Raw genomic sequence first — 17,913 nt, forward strand, 5'->3', positions numbered from 1 at the left:
AGTGGAGGAGAGCAGGCTGGTCTCCTTGTTAATTGGAGTGAGGGGGTGGCGGAGGGAGTCCCAGTGGGTTTGGAGAGCTGGGAGCTCTTGTTAGAAGCGAATCATTTTCCATTGGAATCGGAAGACGCATTCCAGGCCTGTCCCAGCTTGAGAATGGAAGGCTGACTCCTGCAACTGAGGGCGTTCGGGACATTCACGGTAAGTCTGAAGAGTTAGTAAAGGAAAAGGCAACGGGGAAGATTCTCAGAGAGCTTTCAGGATTCTGGAAATGATAGCACGGGTCTGTCCTAGAGGCCGAAATAGTCTCCAAGTCAGTTCAAATCCGGTCAGGGTTAACCGCTCTGTCTCGTTTGCATACGCCATTGTTCCCGCCCTGGAAAAACTTCGTTGAATTTACAATGACTACTTGTTTGCCTCTGGATTATTTGCCAATGTCTTTACACACAAGTTGGGTAGGCATGGGAACAGATTCCTTATCCCTGTTACAATTTCCAAACGACCGTAGAGGAAAGCGGAATACCATTGGACTGCAATAGCACGGGCTAACAAAAGTCCAGCAAAAAAAAATAGGATGTGCTGGAGAAACTCAGTAGCATCCATGGAGAGAGAAACAGAGTTCGCGTTTTAAGGTCCCGTGGCTTAAGAAGAATCTTTGGACTGGACATGTTTACTCTGTTTCTCTCTCCACAGACCTGCTTAGTTTCTCCAGCCATTTCTGTTTTTAATTTCAGTTTTCCAGCATCCACGGTGTTGTGCTTTGATGTGGGGCTGGCTATGGTTGTAGATGGGACAGTGCAGACGCTGCGCTTGTACAAAAGGTACAGCGAAGGCTGCAATTCTGTCCTTGAAATAAACTTCAGACCGCACAAACTGCACTTTGATTTTGCCGCCAGCATGAAACATCCCAAAATAGAAGCGCGTTAGAATTTACTGGGTCAGACACCGAGCTAAACGTACTCGTGTGAAATTGCCCCTAAAGAAACGCTACTAATCGTTTTATTTCCACCCAGTTAACAGCTAGTGGGAAATTAGAGAGGACGTCCTGCATCGTGTCCTTCACCAGACTTTTGTAGTGTTTTTTTTTAAAAAAAGAATGTCCCCACTCTGTGACGGTTGGGAGAACGTGAACTAACTTCACTCAACTGTTGCCAATTCATTCATCTTTCTTGGGCAGATGACAGTAAACAATCGGATTTGCGATTAACTGAAAAATAAAATGCATTGGCTGTTTTTGGACAACCATCCCGTGCTTACGAGGCAAGACGTGCCAGACAGGATTTCATTTGAAACAAGAACCGTTCTAAAGGTAGTCAAAGTTGGTCCAAGCCCTTTGTATTGTGTTACGCAGTTTTCCTACATTTTCAAAAAGTGACGGACAACCCGTAGGGCACCAGAATTTGGAATAACGTTAACCATTTAGTTTATTAAAAAATGAATGTGGTTGTGCTTTGGATGTTTTCTCATCAACCTGTTCAGCGATGTTATGACGCACCTCTGGAGCAGGTGGGACTTAGACCCCGGTGTCCTACCTCAGAGCTAAGGACACTACTACTGTGCAACAGTAGCCCGCTTTACATTTTCCCCTTAATGAAATATATTGACTTTACTACACACCGGTACCATATGTGGCGTTCACTCGATGCATTTAAGAGTTCTTGTGGTGCAGTGGTAGTGTCTCTACCTCTGAGCTGGAGGTCCGGGTTCAAGTCCCATCTGTGTCATAACATCTCTGAACGGGTTTATTACAGAATAGCTTCATCAAGTGCATTTAACCAAATTGAATGTTTAATTTCGTTGAAGCCTCGATTCCAGTTCATAGTGAGAGGTGAAAATGCCGCCGCTCTGTCATTGAGGTGATTTGCACCTTACAATAAACCCCCTGGCAATCCCTGATTATCGGCGGAATTGTCTGGACAGTTGCAAATCTTGGAAATGGGATATGCCCGTGTCCCGGAAGTCGGAGAAGTTGGACTGGTGTGTTCAGACTCTAGGCTATTTCCTGAGGAGGTTGGTGAGACCCCCAACTCCGCGTCCAATCCGCATTCACTTGGAAGAACTTGGGAACAATGTGGACCAGGACGTTTTGGGATTTTTTTTTCCCCTGACACTATTTTATGTGACAAATGGTTGTTTATTCATTTACTCTCCCTCTGCCACAAAATATTTAATGATAAAACTTGATTTCATTCAGATTTTCTGGAAGTAATTTGACTGCTGTTCAAATAGCTGTTGCCAACATACTCTACATAATGCAGGTTTTAATGAGGATTCCTTATATATTGAGATACTTCAGGTCCTCTGCTCTCCAAATCTAGCTGCTCAACTGTCCAGTTCTCCCCAAACTTCTCACTGCACCTGCGGAGGACAAGTCTTTCCAATATCTCTCTCAGCTCATACACACCCTTACTGCAGCCTCAGAACCTCTCTCTGCACCCTCTCCTCCTTTCATTGCTGAATAAGGCGCTTAACCTTCACTGCCAATCTATTGTGGATGACTGTACTGACAGCATGGCCTTTAACAGAACCCTGGCTGAGGAGATGGTGGATACACTTTCCTTCCAATGAAGATGCCCCCACTGGTTGCACATGTGACTGACTGCCCGCTGCTGGTGGCAACACAGTCACACAACACAGAAACGGACCCATCGGTCCAACCAGTCTATGCCGAACATAACCCCAAACTAAACTCGTCCAGCCTGCCTGCTCCTGGCCCATGTCCCTTCAAACCTTTCCTGTTCATGCATCCATCCAAATGTCTTTTACACGTTGTCATCGTAACCACATCCACTAATTCATCAGGAGGTTCATTCCACGCGGGAACCACCACTCTTCGTGTTAAAAAAATGCCTTTTATGTCCTTTTAAAATCTCTCTCCTCTCACTTTAAAAATGCGCACTGTGGTCTTGAAATTCCCCATTTTAGGGAAAAGACAACTGCCACCAACTCTATCTACACCTCTCATTATTTTATAAAATTCTGTCAGGTCACCTCTCAACTTCCTACGCTCTAGTGAAAAAAAGTCCCAGCCTATCCAGCCTTTCTTTACAACTCAAACCTTCCATACCCACCACCATCCTCGTAAATCTCTTCTGAACCGTCTCCAGCTTAATAATGTCCTTCCTACAACTGGGCGACCAGAACTGGACACAGTATTCCAGATGTGGCCTCACCAATGTCCTGTACAACCTCAACATAACATCCCAACTCCTTTAGTCAAAGGTCTGAGTGATGAAGGCAAGCGTGCCAAACGCTTTTTTAAGTTTCAGATCTCTACCTGGCCTCCATTTCCTCCAGTGTGGACTCCTCCTTTCAGCATTGCATCTTGTTCCATCGGTCTCACTCAAAATGATCAAAATTATTGTGTTTTTTTTAAACTGGCTTGCCAACTACCATAAACAAAGTCTTACCGAGACATTTTCATTGTTTCTCTCCTTTAGTCCCTGCGCCGAATAACACGTTATTGTTAGATTTCAAACTCAGTTTATCAAGTTCTGTCTGCTTGAAGTTCACTTCATTCTTATCTTCCAGGGAAACTCTCCAATCCACATTCTCTGTGAAACTGAGAAACACGGAAATTAACACCAGGAGTAGGCTATTCACCCTTCGAGCCTGCTTCACTTTGCCATCCGAGATAACAATGTGTAGAGCTGGATGAACACAGCAGGCCAAGCAGCATCAGAGGAGCAGGAAGGCTGACGTTTCGGGCCTAGACCCTTCTTCTTCTTTACTGTTATCTCAGATTCTCCAGCATCTGCAGTTCCTACTATCACTTTGTCATCCCACTGGTCTTACGAGTCCCATTGTATCACTCACGAGGTAACTTCCTTTTTACCACCTATATCGCCCTTTGCCCTTACTGTACTTCCTTCATCCATTCTCTATACTTTATCCAAAAAAATTATGTCCAGTTCATGTCTGTCAGCACTTACAAAATCCCAACGGTCTAAACTTCAGCAGTACATTTTCCACATTTCTGTAGCTACTGACTGGTCCAACAGTACCCTTCATCCCCAGTGTTGATGATCTAATTCACAATAGAACCAATGATTTTCTCTGAAACTGACTGTTCTCCCGGATGTAGTCCTCATCTCTGCTGCCTCAGACCCAAGGAACGGAGGTTTGATAATTATCTGACAGTTGGCTTAACTATCCACTGCCGCCAGGAATCTTCCTGGAATGGAGAGATGATACCGTTTTTATTTTCCTACTGATGCTATTCAAACCTCTGCTGCTTTGTCTCAACTTACGCTAAGTGCCCCTTCCTCTGTGCTGACTGACCGCCAGTAAAACATTGCCTCGATTTTAAGATTCTAGCCTTACCCTCTCCATCATTGTAATCTCCCCAAATCCTCCGGGATATCTGCGCCCATCTGACTGGGGCCTGATTTTAGTTGATCCACCATCAGCGGCACGACCTCCATTGCTTCTGCTGTATGCTCTGGAATTCCCTCCACTACGCTATTCCGACTCTTCTGTATTATTTCCTTCCATGCAAACATTCCTAAAGCCCAACTCTTCAATCAACTTTTTGCTCATCCGATCTAATTGCCCCCTATTCGCCTCGGTGTCATATTTCGTTGTGCGGTCCTTAAGCGGGAATGTTTTATTCTGCTATAGATGCTGTGCAAAGGTTGTAGTATATTGTGTAGAATTTAGGCTTTTCCACTGGGCTGTTCTGAAACATTTAAATAATAAACAGTTAATTGTCATTTGCCTCCAGAAATGCATTGCGTTAATTTTAGGGATTTTCTGTGCTCATTGACCCCTTCAAATCCCTTGGATGAAGGACTATTGGTCCATGGAAAGGGAACCCGAAAACTCACTCGTTGGTTTTCTGCCTCTTCACTCCAGGTACACTTCAGGGATTTTGCACCACCAACTGGTGACTTTCCTCCCAGTTAATTCATTCAGACACAAACAAACAACAAACACATATATACACACTGAAACACAAACACATTCGAAGACACCAATACAAATACACATTCAAACACATTCAAACGCAAAAGCGAATACACACTCAAAAATATACACACGCCCAAAGATGTACATACATACATACTTAAACACAAACACATGCTCAAAAACAAACACACAGACACAAACAGGCGAATCTCCTGCCAAAGTTGGACAAATTCAACAAATCTGGTAGCATTTATGGAGAATCAAACTGAGTTAATGCTTCCCGTCACTGCCATTTCGTAAGAGAGTGCGCGTAAAGTTATGTTCAAATTCTTTTTTAAAAAAAAGGGATCCATTAAGGCAAGAAGATGCAATGACTTGGAGTTCTTGAAGTAGGAGTTGGGGTCAGTTCGAAATTGAGATGTGCAATTATTGGGAAGGTAGCATTCTTAAATTGTTTTACTTTCGTGTGACTAGAGGAGCGGCGGTAGAAAGCATAAACCGTCCCAACTGTGTAAAACAAATATTCTTCAGAAAGTTTAAACGTTCCTACTCTTAGACCTAGATTGGAGTTGTTTGTTTGAAGACATTGTTCTCGAGGCTGTGGCTATTGAGAAAACGGACTCAGGGATGGCAAGACAAGGGAAGAAAGTAGTCAGACAAATTTGCCTAGGTTACACCAATTATCTATAAAACGTCTTTTGACACCACTGTGCCAAGCAACAACTTGGAAGCAGGTGAGGCTCACGGTAAACTGTTTGCATAGCAAACTATTTAACGGGTAGTTCTAGTCACTCAGCAGAATGGAACTAAATAGATGCGAGCTTCTACAAGTATAATTTTGTGGCCAAAACGAATGAAAGAACAGTTCTAATGCAGATTTTCTTCGGTAAAGTGCAAACATACAGAAGCATCGTGTAAATAACCCAGACGCTTACGGCAGTGAATTCCATGACACATTAAATGTACCACTCCCAGCGGTTCTGGACGCTACTAATGAAGAGAAAACGCTTTAACCCAAAGCCACACGCACGACATTTCTGATAATTGTACCCAAGTTGTTAGCACCAGCCTCGTTTGGTTGAATGCATTTGATTAATAAAAAGAAGTGTTGATTAATAAATGGAAGTGAACATTGGAACTCATCTCAATGTTCGTTTTCACAGTGGGGATTGGTTGGTAGGTGGGCCTTGAACCTTAGATACGGGAAGCAATGTTTGAACCTTTAATAAAATGTTCGTACGTATTATGAAAAACGTCTACAGCAGGTGGAATATGAACTCGGAGCTTTAGCTCAGCGGTATGGACACTCCCACTGCGGCGCAAGAACCTGTGGAGTATCAGTTTACTGTGACCCATTTGTTGTATCTGCACTTCAATTGAGCTGCAGATGGTAATAGCTCTATTATCTATCAGAGCGGAGGTGATTGGATAATTCGTTATCAATCACGCCTAGAGCTGCCTGCTGGAAGTAGCTGCGGTTTATTTTAGGCACATAATTTGTATTTTGTGCCTATTTCCCACTCATTGCTTTTTGTAAATTGTTAAGGATGAAAAGCTTTTTTTTGAAATAGAGGGTTTCCTTTCCTGATCACCAGATGCTTGTAGATGTTAATTAACCGTAGAAGGTTACGTTTTCTCCTGTACTGTGTGTAACGTTTTCTATCTGAATTGGTGCACACATTTAAAACAGTGTTGCCATAGCCACACTTGTGTACACGTTGATTTTTATTGGACAGCATTGCTTTGCAGTACTTGTTTACGTGCTAAGGTCATGAATAACAGCGGATAGGTGCAAACTCTTTCTTAATTGTTCTAGAAGTTCAGACTTCTCTCCTAAATGGACATAAAACTTCTCATGTAATTATTTGAAGAATAGAAAACAAAATACTGGAAATCTGAGATAAAAACAGAAGGCATTCAGTAATTAAGTCAGCATCAGTGGAGAAAGCAGAGTTAACCATTCAGGTCAATGACTTTTCATCTTGAGTTCTGTTGAAACGTTCATTAGAAACGTCGGGACCATTTCTCTTGGTGCTCCAGTCAAAGCCTAATCAACTATCATTCCCAAAAAAAAATTATTTGATTGATTTTGTTGCTGTTAGTGGGAGCTTGCACAAATTGAAAGCCACTTGCCTTCATGGCAAAAATGGCTACACTTCTGAAATGCTTCATCGACTGTACTACACTTTCGGAGGTCCTTAAGTGTGAAGTGTTATTTAAACACTTTAGGTCCTTCATATTTTAAGTTTTTTTTTAGTTTCCCTTTTCTGTCCTGTCGTCCCCGCTTAAGACTTACCCTCGACGTAAGTGCGTTCATTCAGATGTTGAATACTATATATTTCTAAAGTAGATGTTGTGTTACAAGAACAGATGGCAAGAAATATTCCAACTCCGCCCCGAAGTCTCTAGCCAACCTTCTCAAACAATTCAGAGATAGTAGGAAATGCAGATTGTTGGGTTTCAAAGTGCGGCGATCTGTGCAAGCTCATGGATTTTAAACAGGCAGAAATTTCGAGTCAATTAAACCTTCAGACCTGCTCCATTGTTTAGTAACAGTTAGATCGCCGTACACCTGAATGAATTCAAAACAAACTCTTTACATAAAAAAAGTCTCGACACATTCTTCCTTGCTGATAATCCTCATTAACGCAGTTTGATTAACAATTAATTTTTTTAATTGGAGTAAGGCAAACTTTAATTGTATGAAACAAGAATTTTTAAGAGTTGATTGGAGTAGACAGTTCGCAGGTCCAAGGACCTCTGACAAATGGGATGGCAAGAACTGCAAGTGCTAGAGTCAGAGATAACAAAGTGTGGAGCTGGCAGAACACAGCAATCTATTCAGGATATCAATACTGTAAAATGTACAACAATTGCACTGCTTATATCTAAGTTTTATGTTAAATAAATGAAAATACAAACCAATGGTAAGTGTTTTCAAATTGAATATTGTACTATTTTAAATAGTCACTCACTTATATATATTTGTTCATGGGATATAGGCATCACTGCGTGGGCCAACATTTATTGCCCAAATCTAATTGGATTGAGGGCTGTGGAAAGTCAACCACATTGCTGTGGGACTGGAGTCACAATGTGGCCAGATGAGGTCAGAATGACCTATTTCCTTCCCTAAAAGGCATTAGTAAATAAAGTTTCTTTTTCCATCAGCAGTTAGACTCATAATCAGGGGAGTTGATTTTTATTGACTGTAATCTGACATAGTGGGATTCGAACCATAGTCTACCAATCTACTGTCATTGACACTGCCTTCAATGAAACAACCATCTCTTCCAGACTTGGGCTAATCAAGTCAACTTTGTCCGTAAATAAAACAACTAACACAAAGTTTTTTTTGCTCACTTTTAGTCAGTCAGCAAATAGGTTGATGCATGTCCTGACCCGAAACATCAGTTTTCCTGATTCCTCTGATGCTGCCTGGCCTGCTGTGTTCCTCCAGCTCCACACTTTGTTATCTCAAACAAATGGGAACCATTCAAGAGTGTGATGAGGAGAGTTCAGAGGTATTTCATTCATGTTAGAGTGAAGGGTAAGGCTGGTAAGATTAGGGAACAATGGATGAATAAAGATATTGAGGTTCTAGTCAAGAATAAAAGAGAATTTTTTTTTAAGATATAGACAACTTGGTTCAATTGAATCTCTTAATCAATATAAAGAGTGTAGGTGTATTCTTGAGAGAGAAATCAGGAAGACAAAAAAGGGATACGAGATAGCAATAGCAGAGAAGGTTAAGGATAATCCAAACAGATCCTACAAATACAGTAAAAGCAAGAGAGTATAGAGAGAGAGAGAATTGGACCTCTTAAAGATCAAGGATGTCATCTTTGTGTTGAACCCCAGGAGATGGGAGAGATACTAAATGAATATTCCACATTGGTTTTAACTGTGGAGAAAGAATTGGAGTCGAGAGACTGCAGTGAAATAAACTTTGATGTTTTAAAAACAGTTCACATTACAGAAGAGGATGTTCAGGAGGTCTTAGAGAATATAAAGGGGGATAATTCTCCGGGACCTGATCAAATGTATCCCAGAATGTTATGGGAAGTAAGGGAGGAAATTATGAGACCCCTGACAGAAATATTTTCATCATCTATAACTACAGGTGATGTGCCTGATGGCTGGAGTGGGACTAATGTACTTTTGTTTTAAAAAACGTTGTAATGAGAAACTGGGGAACTATAGACCTGAGAGTCTGACTTTGGTTGTGGGTAAATTGTTGGTGGTGATTATAAAAATTAGGATTTATGGACATTTAGAAAGGCAAAAATTGATTAGGGATAGTCAGCACGGTTTTGTGTGAGGAAAATCATGTCTCACAAACTTGACTGAGTTTTTTGAGGAAGTTACCAAAAAGGTTGATGATGGCAGAGCAGTAGATGTTGTTTATTTGGACTTTAGTAATGACTTTGACATGGCTCCGTATGGTAGACTAATTAGTAAAGTTAGATCACATGGGATTCAGGGTGAGCTTGCTAATTGGATGTATAATTGGCATAACAGCAGGAGACAGAGAGTATTGGTGGAGGATTGCTTTTCAGGCTGGAGGCCTGTGACCAGTGCTGTTCCACAGGGATTGGTTCTGGGTCCTCTTGTTTGTCATTTATATAAATGATTTGGATGAAAATATAGAAGATCTGATTAGTAAGTTTTCAGATGACACCAAAATTAGTGGCATTGTAGACAGTGAAGGAAGATTTTTAAGATTACAAAGGGATCTTAATCAAATGGGTCAGTGGGCTGAAAAATAGCAGATGGAGTTTAATCTAGATAAATTCGAGGTATTGCATTTTGGTAAAACAAACAAGGGTGGGGCTTATACAGTTAATGGTAGAGCCTTGGGTAGTGTTGTAGAATAGAGGGACCCAGGGGCGCAGGTACATAAAGTTTGCATCACAAATAGACAGGATGGTTAAAAAGGCATTTGGCAAGCTTGCCTTCATTGTTCAGTCCTTTGAGTATAGGAGTTGGCATGTTATCTTGAGGTTGTACAGGACACTGGTGAGGCCTCTTCTGAAATACTGTGTCCAGCTCTGGTCACCCAGGTATAGGAAGGATATCATCAAGCTGGAGAGGGTTCAGAAGAGATTTACCAGGATGTTGCCAGGTATGGAAGGTTTGAGTTATAAGGAAATCTGGTTAGTCTGAGAGGTGACCTAAGAGAATTTTATAAAATAATGAGATATAGATAGATGGTAGTTGTCTTTTGCCTAAGATGAATTTCAAGATAAGGGTGCACTGTTTTAAAAGGGAGAGGAGAGATTTAAAGACATAAAAGGCAATTTTTTTTTAAACACAGAGGGTGGTCCACTTGTGGAATGAACTTCCTGAGGAAGTGGTGCATGCAGGTACAATTACATTTAAAAGACGTTTGGATGGACATATGAAATAGGAAAGTTTTGGAACAATTTGAGCTAGGAGCACGCAGGTGGGACTAGTTTAGTTTGGGATTGTGGTCAGCATGGATTGGTTGGGCCAAAGAATCTGTTTCCGTGCTGTTTGATTATGACTAAGGTTTTGCCATTCCACTGTATTGGCCTTACTGTTAGGGATACCAACAACACGCATCTGATCTGTCATAACATGGTTCTTAACTATATCCCAGCAGTGCCTAAACTGAGTATTTCTGGGCAAATTGGACTCATTTTGACCATTTCCCACCTCAATTAAGGCTGGATAAATTCATTAAAAAGCAGCATACAATATCCTTGTAATGTGATAAGAAACAAAAATATATTCTTTTTGCATTTTCTATGTCTATTTTGGTTTTTCATGTTAACGTTGTGCTTGCATTCAGTACTCATTTAATGTTCCAGGAACATAACCTATTTACATAGTATTCCCACAGAAACTTATTTCGAATAATGCGGCTTTGCTTAATGTTGTGATTAATCAAGACTACCTACAACACTATTCAGTTATCTTGCATCTGAAAATACCAACAGCAATCTTATTAACCAACTTTTTAGTGACCGTCATTCTTATGTCAAACCTGAGCAAACTAATTCTTAAACTATTGCAGTCCAGAATCAACTCCTTTGGCTGCTTGGAGTCATCACCCCTCGAAGGGAAAGGAATGAATTATTATTACACCTAGATATAAACGCATTCATTGTCGCAAGAATTTGTATCAACATAGAACTAAACCACTCATTATTTGCATATCCATTTCCCTTATTATCCATTCACAATAAAGTTCCTTGCCGTAAAGAAGGTTCTTCATATTTTAAGAACACAATTTTTAGTGTTAGTTGTTTCATTTACGGACAAGGTTGACTTGATTAGCCCAAGTCTGGAAGAAATGGTCGTTTCATTGAAGACAGTGTCAATGACAATAGGTTATGGTTCGAATCCCACTATGTCAGATTACAGTCAATAAAAATTGACTCCCCTGATTATGAGTCTAACTGCTGATGGAAAAAGAAACTTTGTTTACTAATGCCTTTTAGGGAAGGAAATAGGTCATTCTGACCTCATCTGGCCAAATTGCGACTCTAGTCCCACAGCAATGTGGTTGACTTTCCACAGCCCTCAATCCAATTAGATTTGGGCAATAAATGTTGGCCCACACAGTAATGCCCATATCCCATGAACAAACATATATAAGTGAGTGACTATATTTAACATTGTACAATATTCAATTAAAAAACATTTAGTATTGGTTTGTATTTTCATTTATTTAACATAAAACTTAGATATAAGCAGTGCAATTGTTGTACATTTTACAATATTGATATCCTGAATGGATTTTCCTGCATATGGTTACAGAATTTTACAGGTTTTGAACTACAGTAAAATTAGACTACCTCCTTAACCACTCAAAGATGTTGGTCCAGAATACTGATGGATGGCAATTCCTTAAATAAATAATCAGATATTGTTTGATCTATGTTAGATCAAGACACCAACTTACCACACAGGCAAATGAAAACCACTCTAAACTGTGCATCTGAACCTCACTTGTTTTCAATCCATCACTTGCCAATTGATTTTAGTTACCATTTTCCAACTGAAACATACAGCATGCATTAAAACCATGTGTTTTTAAAAACTGTTAATTAGAATTAGATTTTATTGAAAAGCTACACCCTTGAAGAGTAAAACCATTTTAAAAGTATTAAACTATAACAACAGTTTATATTTCACTAATTGATGCTGTTTGAAGTTTTTTTGGGAAACACCACACATTTCCTTAGTGTTCATTACCAGAGACTTTACAAGAATGATGGAAAGAATGGAAGTCAAACAAAAGATAGAAACGTGATCAAAGATGTCTTAGAGGCTTTTGCAGACCAGGAGGGAGTTAGTAATGAGAAAAAGCCATTTTCAGAAGACAAGTTATTTCCAATATTTCCTGCAAATTCATTTCCCACAACTGACTGAAATTCAACACCAATTCCCAATGTGAAACATTACAAATCCGTAAAATATCTGTCCACGATTATGAAGGGGGGGGCCAGGGGAGAGAAAGAGTGTGGATAGGAGAAGAAGAGCTTGCACTTTTTTAGTGCATCAGTAACCTGGCAACATAACACCCAAAACTATTAAAAAAAGAGCAGAGACGAGGTGAATGATGGCAGAACCATGTTATGTTTAATCAACTCATTTTATTACTGACTTTATAATCAATGCACTTCAACATAAGGCTTTGAAACACCTGAGAGTCGTAATTTCATTCAATGAGTTCAAAAGACTTGCAATCACTTGCATAGCACCACTCAACGCATCCTGACGTGTTTTAAAAAGTCAATAAAATACTTCTGAGACACAATGTGGCAATGTGGATATGGTAGGAAGATGGAAGGACTTAGGTACAGAATTCCAAAATGCAAGGCTGTGATGATTAGAGATTTTGTAACAGACAGTGCTGTGAAGGGATTGATCATGCTACAGGCAATCAGATGATACAAATAATCATTGAGCTGTTCAGCTTGCACAGGAAACGAAGGGTTTAAAGTATAGAGATCTATATAGATGCCAAAAATTAATAAATCACAGTACACTAGGGTAATGAGAAAATTAGGGCTGCCAAGGTCTTGAGCAGTCAGAATGACTTCGCACAAGATTTAATTCAGGAAATGCGTATTGTCAAAATGTGATGTGGCATGCTGAATGCTCACATACAAGCTGCACAATCTAAGCCTGGAGATCTGGTTGAATGATTTAAAAGCAAACAAACAATGAGGATAGGACAAATAAAGTTGTAAATAGAAATTGTTGATTTGACTGTAGAAGAGCAAGATCTCACGTGGTGTGCATTACTGGGTTCATTCTGCTCAGAGAGAGAGAAACAACAGGGTGTGCAGTATTTTTGGCACATGCTAGAATCTCTCCAGCTGCTATACTAATGATTTAACATTGGTTCATAGATAGTGGTGTTGATGCCTCAGCCCGCATACAAGAACTCACCCTATTTTATGGATAACACAAATAAGGAAGTAATCAAGTTTGAAATTCTGCTAAGGGAGGAATTGATCAAGCGCACAACGGATAAAAACATTAAAGATCAAATGAGCTAGGCAGGTCAGGTAGAAATAGAATCCCAGGCAGACAGTCAGATGCAGCAGGGAAACCTGAATGACTGTTATTGATCAGGATCTAAATCCTCTGCCTAGCATACATGCAACATAACCTGTTAGGCTGTATTTTCCATACTGGTTCCATTAAAAAAAAGCGAACTGGCACCTGGAAGGTACCTGGGTACCTTTTAATGTCAAAATAATTCAGTGCTTCATTGTTAATGAGTGACTTCTCAATTGCACACAAAGATATGGAGGCATTTTAAAACAGCAACTTCTACACAGAAAGACCCTTGAAACAAAGAATACCCGTTAGTTTAGAGGTTGAGGGATAGACAGTATCCAGAATAACAACATTGTCCTGTTCTTCAATTAGTACCATGTATCTTTTACATCCACCCAAGGACAGATAGAGAACCTTGGTTTAAAGTCTCAATCTGAAATAAGGGATCTCTGGCAGTGTAGTACTCTCCGGAAAATATGCTTAATCTCATGAACTTTGCATTCAACTAAAAAAAGAGCCAAGTTGACATACACAGGCCAGAATTATGATACTGCCTCTTGAATATGTATCCAGTTGAAAGTTTACCACAACAAACCTCAAAGAAAATTGTTTTACCTGTTATTACAACTTGGCAGCACCCAGAAACATTCCAGATTTTTAAATACCAAATTATACCTTTATTCCAAACTGCTGCTCGGGTGTTTGGTTTGACTACTACACTGATACTTTTAAAAAGTCTTCAACTGTGCAGATATGGCTGCAGTGCAGAGTAAAGTTGTTGCTGGCTAGGCTTCACCCAAATGTTTATGGATAAGAAAAATTTACTGAAGCAGCTATGTTCTTTTTCCCTCCAAAATCCTGAACTCCTGTTTATCACTGGAAAGCCTAATGGAGTAGCCACCAGCCATTAATGTGAACCACTCAGTTTTTGTACAGTATATTTTTCCTAAAAATTAACTTTACATTTAGTTATCCCATGCATAGCTTTACTGGTGGCTAAATCATCACTACTTCTGGTTTGTGCGCTCAGCTGCAGTGGTTTGGATCCAAACCTCAGGTGTAAAGACGGCTTTGTGCCAACAGCACTTCAGTTACTACCTGGCAACTTCAAGATTGCTCATGCATTACTCAAATATGAGAATGAATTTTTTGAATTTGTAAGGAATTTTGAAATGTGTGACCACATTACATTTAGGACAATGCTCAATGTGTTTAAACTTCCAGTATTAACATTTTGAAGAATACAGCATCAGTAAAATCATATTCTATACATTTTATTGCTCAAGAATATTTTCTAATAAACTGAATATCCTTTGTCATATACGGTGAAATGGTACAACTGTAAGATAATACATTAAAAAAAGCATCAAATATGATTTTTAATCCACCAATGCAAAGAGCATAATTCTGTCAGCCAAGTGAGCCAAAAATCATATTTCTCATACTCCATTTTATTCATACAATACTGAATAAAAGAAATGGCTAAACATTTTGTTCTGCACTGTATTTTCAGATGGAGTACTTAATAAACTGCATTACGAGGATTGTGGAACCACAGCATGCAAAACTACATGGTCAACTTTTACTCAACACTATGATCACACAAAAAAAACTCAACCACTTAGGCAGGACAATTTCATAACTTATTTCAATAGGTCTAATTTTCACCTTTCCACAGATCTTGCAAAAAAAAAATCACATCCACTGTGTCAAGGATAAGGTATTATTTCAAAAAAAAAAAAAAAAAAACCCCTGTACTTCTAATAGTGCAGAACTCAACAAACCAAAAAGGGAATATAATTTTACAGGGGAGGGGGCACACAATCATAGTAGAGCTGCAATGTAGCACAAGGCTGCACAGTCACAACTGACTAACTTTCAGACCTCCACTGCTGGAAGGGAACATTGGACATGGTGCAGCTGGGTAAATTAAATGCACTTCAGTGGATATCTTATTTGAAGTTCTGTGTTTGAAAATTATGGCTAACATGAATCTGAAAATCTTAGCCCTTTACTTCTTAGGGTACTGATGATTATAAAGTCAGCCTTTGGTTATGTTTCCCTTTTATGACTACATTTAGTCTTCTTTCCCAATATAAAGACAGTCATTCCAAGTAGATTTTACAATAAGTTCGCATTGCAGATTTACAAGAAAAACCTACTCCCAGTTTTTTTTTTAGAAAGAACAGTTTAAATGTATAGAATGATCTTGATAACTAACTATAAATGAGGGCTTTATAGTGCAGTTAGTTATTACCATATTAACTAAACCAAAATGATTGTTTCCAACCCGTTGTCATGTTGCTTTTGAAAATCAAGCCACCATATCAGTGTTAACAAGGAAGTACTATACAGAGCTAAACAGAAGCAGCTCCTACAGCCCTCCTTACCATAAATGCTTTTAATTTCACAGTAGTTTCATGAACATGTCAGTAAGAATATCTTTGCTCCTACTGCCTCCTCCCTTCCAAAACCTCTTCAACATTTCATATGTCTGGATGTTGCCCAGACTAACATTTTATTGACTAGATTGTTGACTAACATTGTTAAGGTCAGCATTTTGGAATCCAAAGTGCAAAATGATTCTCTGATAATGCATCCGACACAGCATCACAGTAAATATACAAGTCAAACAGGCCCAGGTGCTGGTAAACATTATGGGCATTGAACTCCTGATGACTCCTTTCTTAAAAGACTTGTGCCAAAACTGGCATATAGCACATTTAATCAAAAAAAAAAGAAAAACACAACAGTGCTTGGGTGGGGTAGGTAATTTCTGGAGGCAACTGGTTTCAAAGGAAGTGAAAAGTGTTTAAGATGTTTGCCCACCTGTACCTTCTGGTGGCTGTTAAGTTCAGGTTGGCGACTGCTTTGGGAAACAGTTAACACAGAATTCGATATGAAAATACAGTTGGTCACACATGAATACAAATCATGAATTAATAGTATTTTCTACCAATAGTGTTTTGTTCTCACTGGGAAAAGAAATAAAGTCATGTCCTCAGAAACTTATGTACTTGAGAAAACAACTGAACACATTAACCACTACTTCTGAAAGGCAGAAGAGGTAACTAGGATTTATAAAGTTTGCATTCCAGCTAAACACAACATGAGTGATTGGTTGCAGTGTCAATAAAATCGCTATAATGTTTACCAATTAAGTGCCAGACTGACAATCTGAAAATAAGGCTGGACAGATCCGTTATACATCTCATATCCCAAAGGCATATTATACTCAATGTAAATTCCTTCTCTCCTCAGACGTTGCCACATGGGCTGAGTTTCTCCAGCATTTTGCGTTGAAACTTTGTGTTACTGCCCAGAATCAACAGGATGTGAATGATCACACACCTTTTCCACTTTTAACTCAAATGGTCCAGGCGCAAAGTTTTGTTTTCGTTCTTCTCCAGTACAGTTTGGGGATATTGATTTTTGGTGCGGCTATGAACAAAATAATTAAAAAGGTGGGTCGACTCTGCAACAAGAAAAAGAGCTTTAACCATGCGGGTGGGGGAGAGAGGTTAGCTGAAGAGTTTGTGAAGGGTTCTTCACTGTAAATGGGTACATTACTATTTATTCGGGCTCGTTTCTCGGTCAGGGGCCACCTGGGGGCCGGGATAAGGCTCTCCTCCGCACCAGAAGTCGGCAGGTTGCGGCACCTCCAGCAACCACACGGCCTCCTGCTCCGGGGGAGCCGGGCTGCTGGCTTTACCCGGTACTGGCTGCAGCACCTTGAAGTAATGACAGTCCCGGCCAGCCTCGGGGTCGTACGGCGGCGCCAGAATGTCCAAGAAAGCGGCCGGTCCGTTCGGCGCCTCGATCCGGTGCATGTTGCCGAGCAGCGGGGTGAGGAGACACGGCCCGCTCGCCTGATCCAGGAGGCCGCTAGAGGCCCGCAGCGAGCGGCGGAGGTTGGACCGCTGACCCTGCAGCAGGGGCGGGTTGAACTGGACGCCAGCCGCGGCCTGGTTGCCCTCGTCCTTGTCGAAGCACTCGACGGTCACGCTGCCGTAGAGCACCTTGAGCAGGCCGTGCATCCCCGGGTGGTCGTGTAGTGGGATGCAGGCTCCAGCCTGCAGCAGGAACACCCCCATGGAGAAGTGCTCGCTCTCACAGATATGCATGTAGGTGACCGGGGGCCCGGCCTGCCGCGGGCCTTGGTTCCGGCGGGGCGCCAGGTTCAGGTCCTCGGCCTTCACCTTCTCCAGCAGCGAGCTCAGCTGGCTCAGGTTGTCCTGGAAAGCCCCAGGGCCGGGCCCGGCCTCGGCCAGAGGCAGCAGCTTGAAGGTGGTGCGGGCCTGGCGAGCGATCTTCTGGATCATGGACGTGGCCATGCGGTCTCTCGGCATGGTGGAGCCACAAGGGAGACAGACACGGGCAGGGAGCCCTTTCCGGCGTCAGGCCTCTGATTACGGTCCGCCGCTCTCCCTCCCCGGGCCCACCACCGACCCACACCCCGGGCCCACC

The 17,913-nt window shown here is 40.9% G+C and overlaps 1 protein-coding gene across 1 annotated transcript; it reads right to left on the reverse strand.

The window, feature by feature from the left end:
- Positions 1-14,704: 14,704 nt before the first annotated feature.
- adoa (2-aminoethanethiol (cysteamine) dioxygenase a) lies at positions 14,705-17,907 on the reverse strand. Its single transcript, XM_020518743.2, has one exon. The coding sequence runs from the start codon at positions 17,793-17,795 to the stop codon at positions 17,016-17,018; it is 780 nt and encodes a 259-aa protein (XP_020374332.2). The 5' UTR covers positions 17,796-17,907; the 3' UTR covers positions 14,705-17,015.
- Positions 17,908-17,913: the final 6 nt, after the last annotated feature.

Source organism: Rhincodon typus, chromosome 20, assembly GCF_021869965.1.
Source record: "Rhincodon typus isolate 14 chromosome 20, sRhiTyp1.1, whole genome shotgun sequence".
In the NCBI taxonomy this organism is placed as follows: domain Eukaryota; kingdom Metazoa; phylum Chordata; class Chondrichthyes; order Orectolobiformes; family Rhincodontidae; genus Rhincodon; species Rhincodon typus.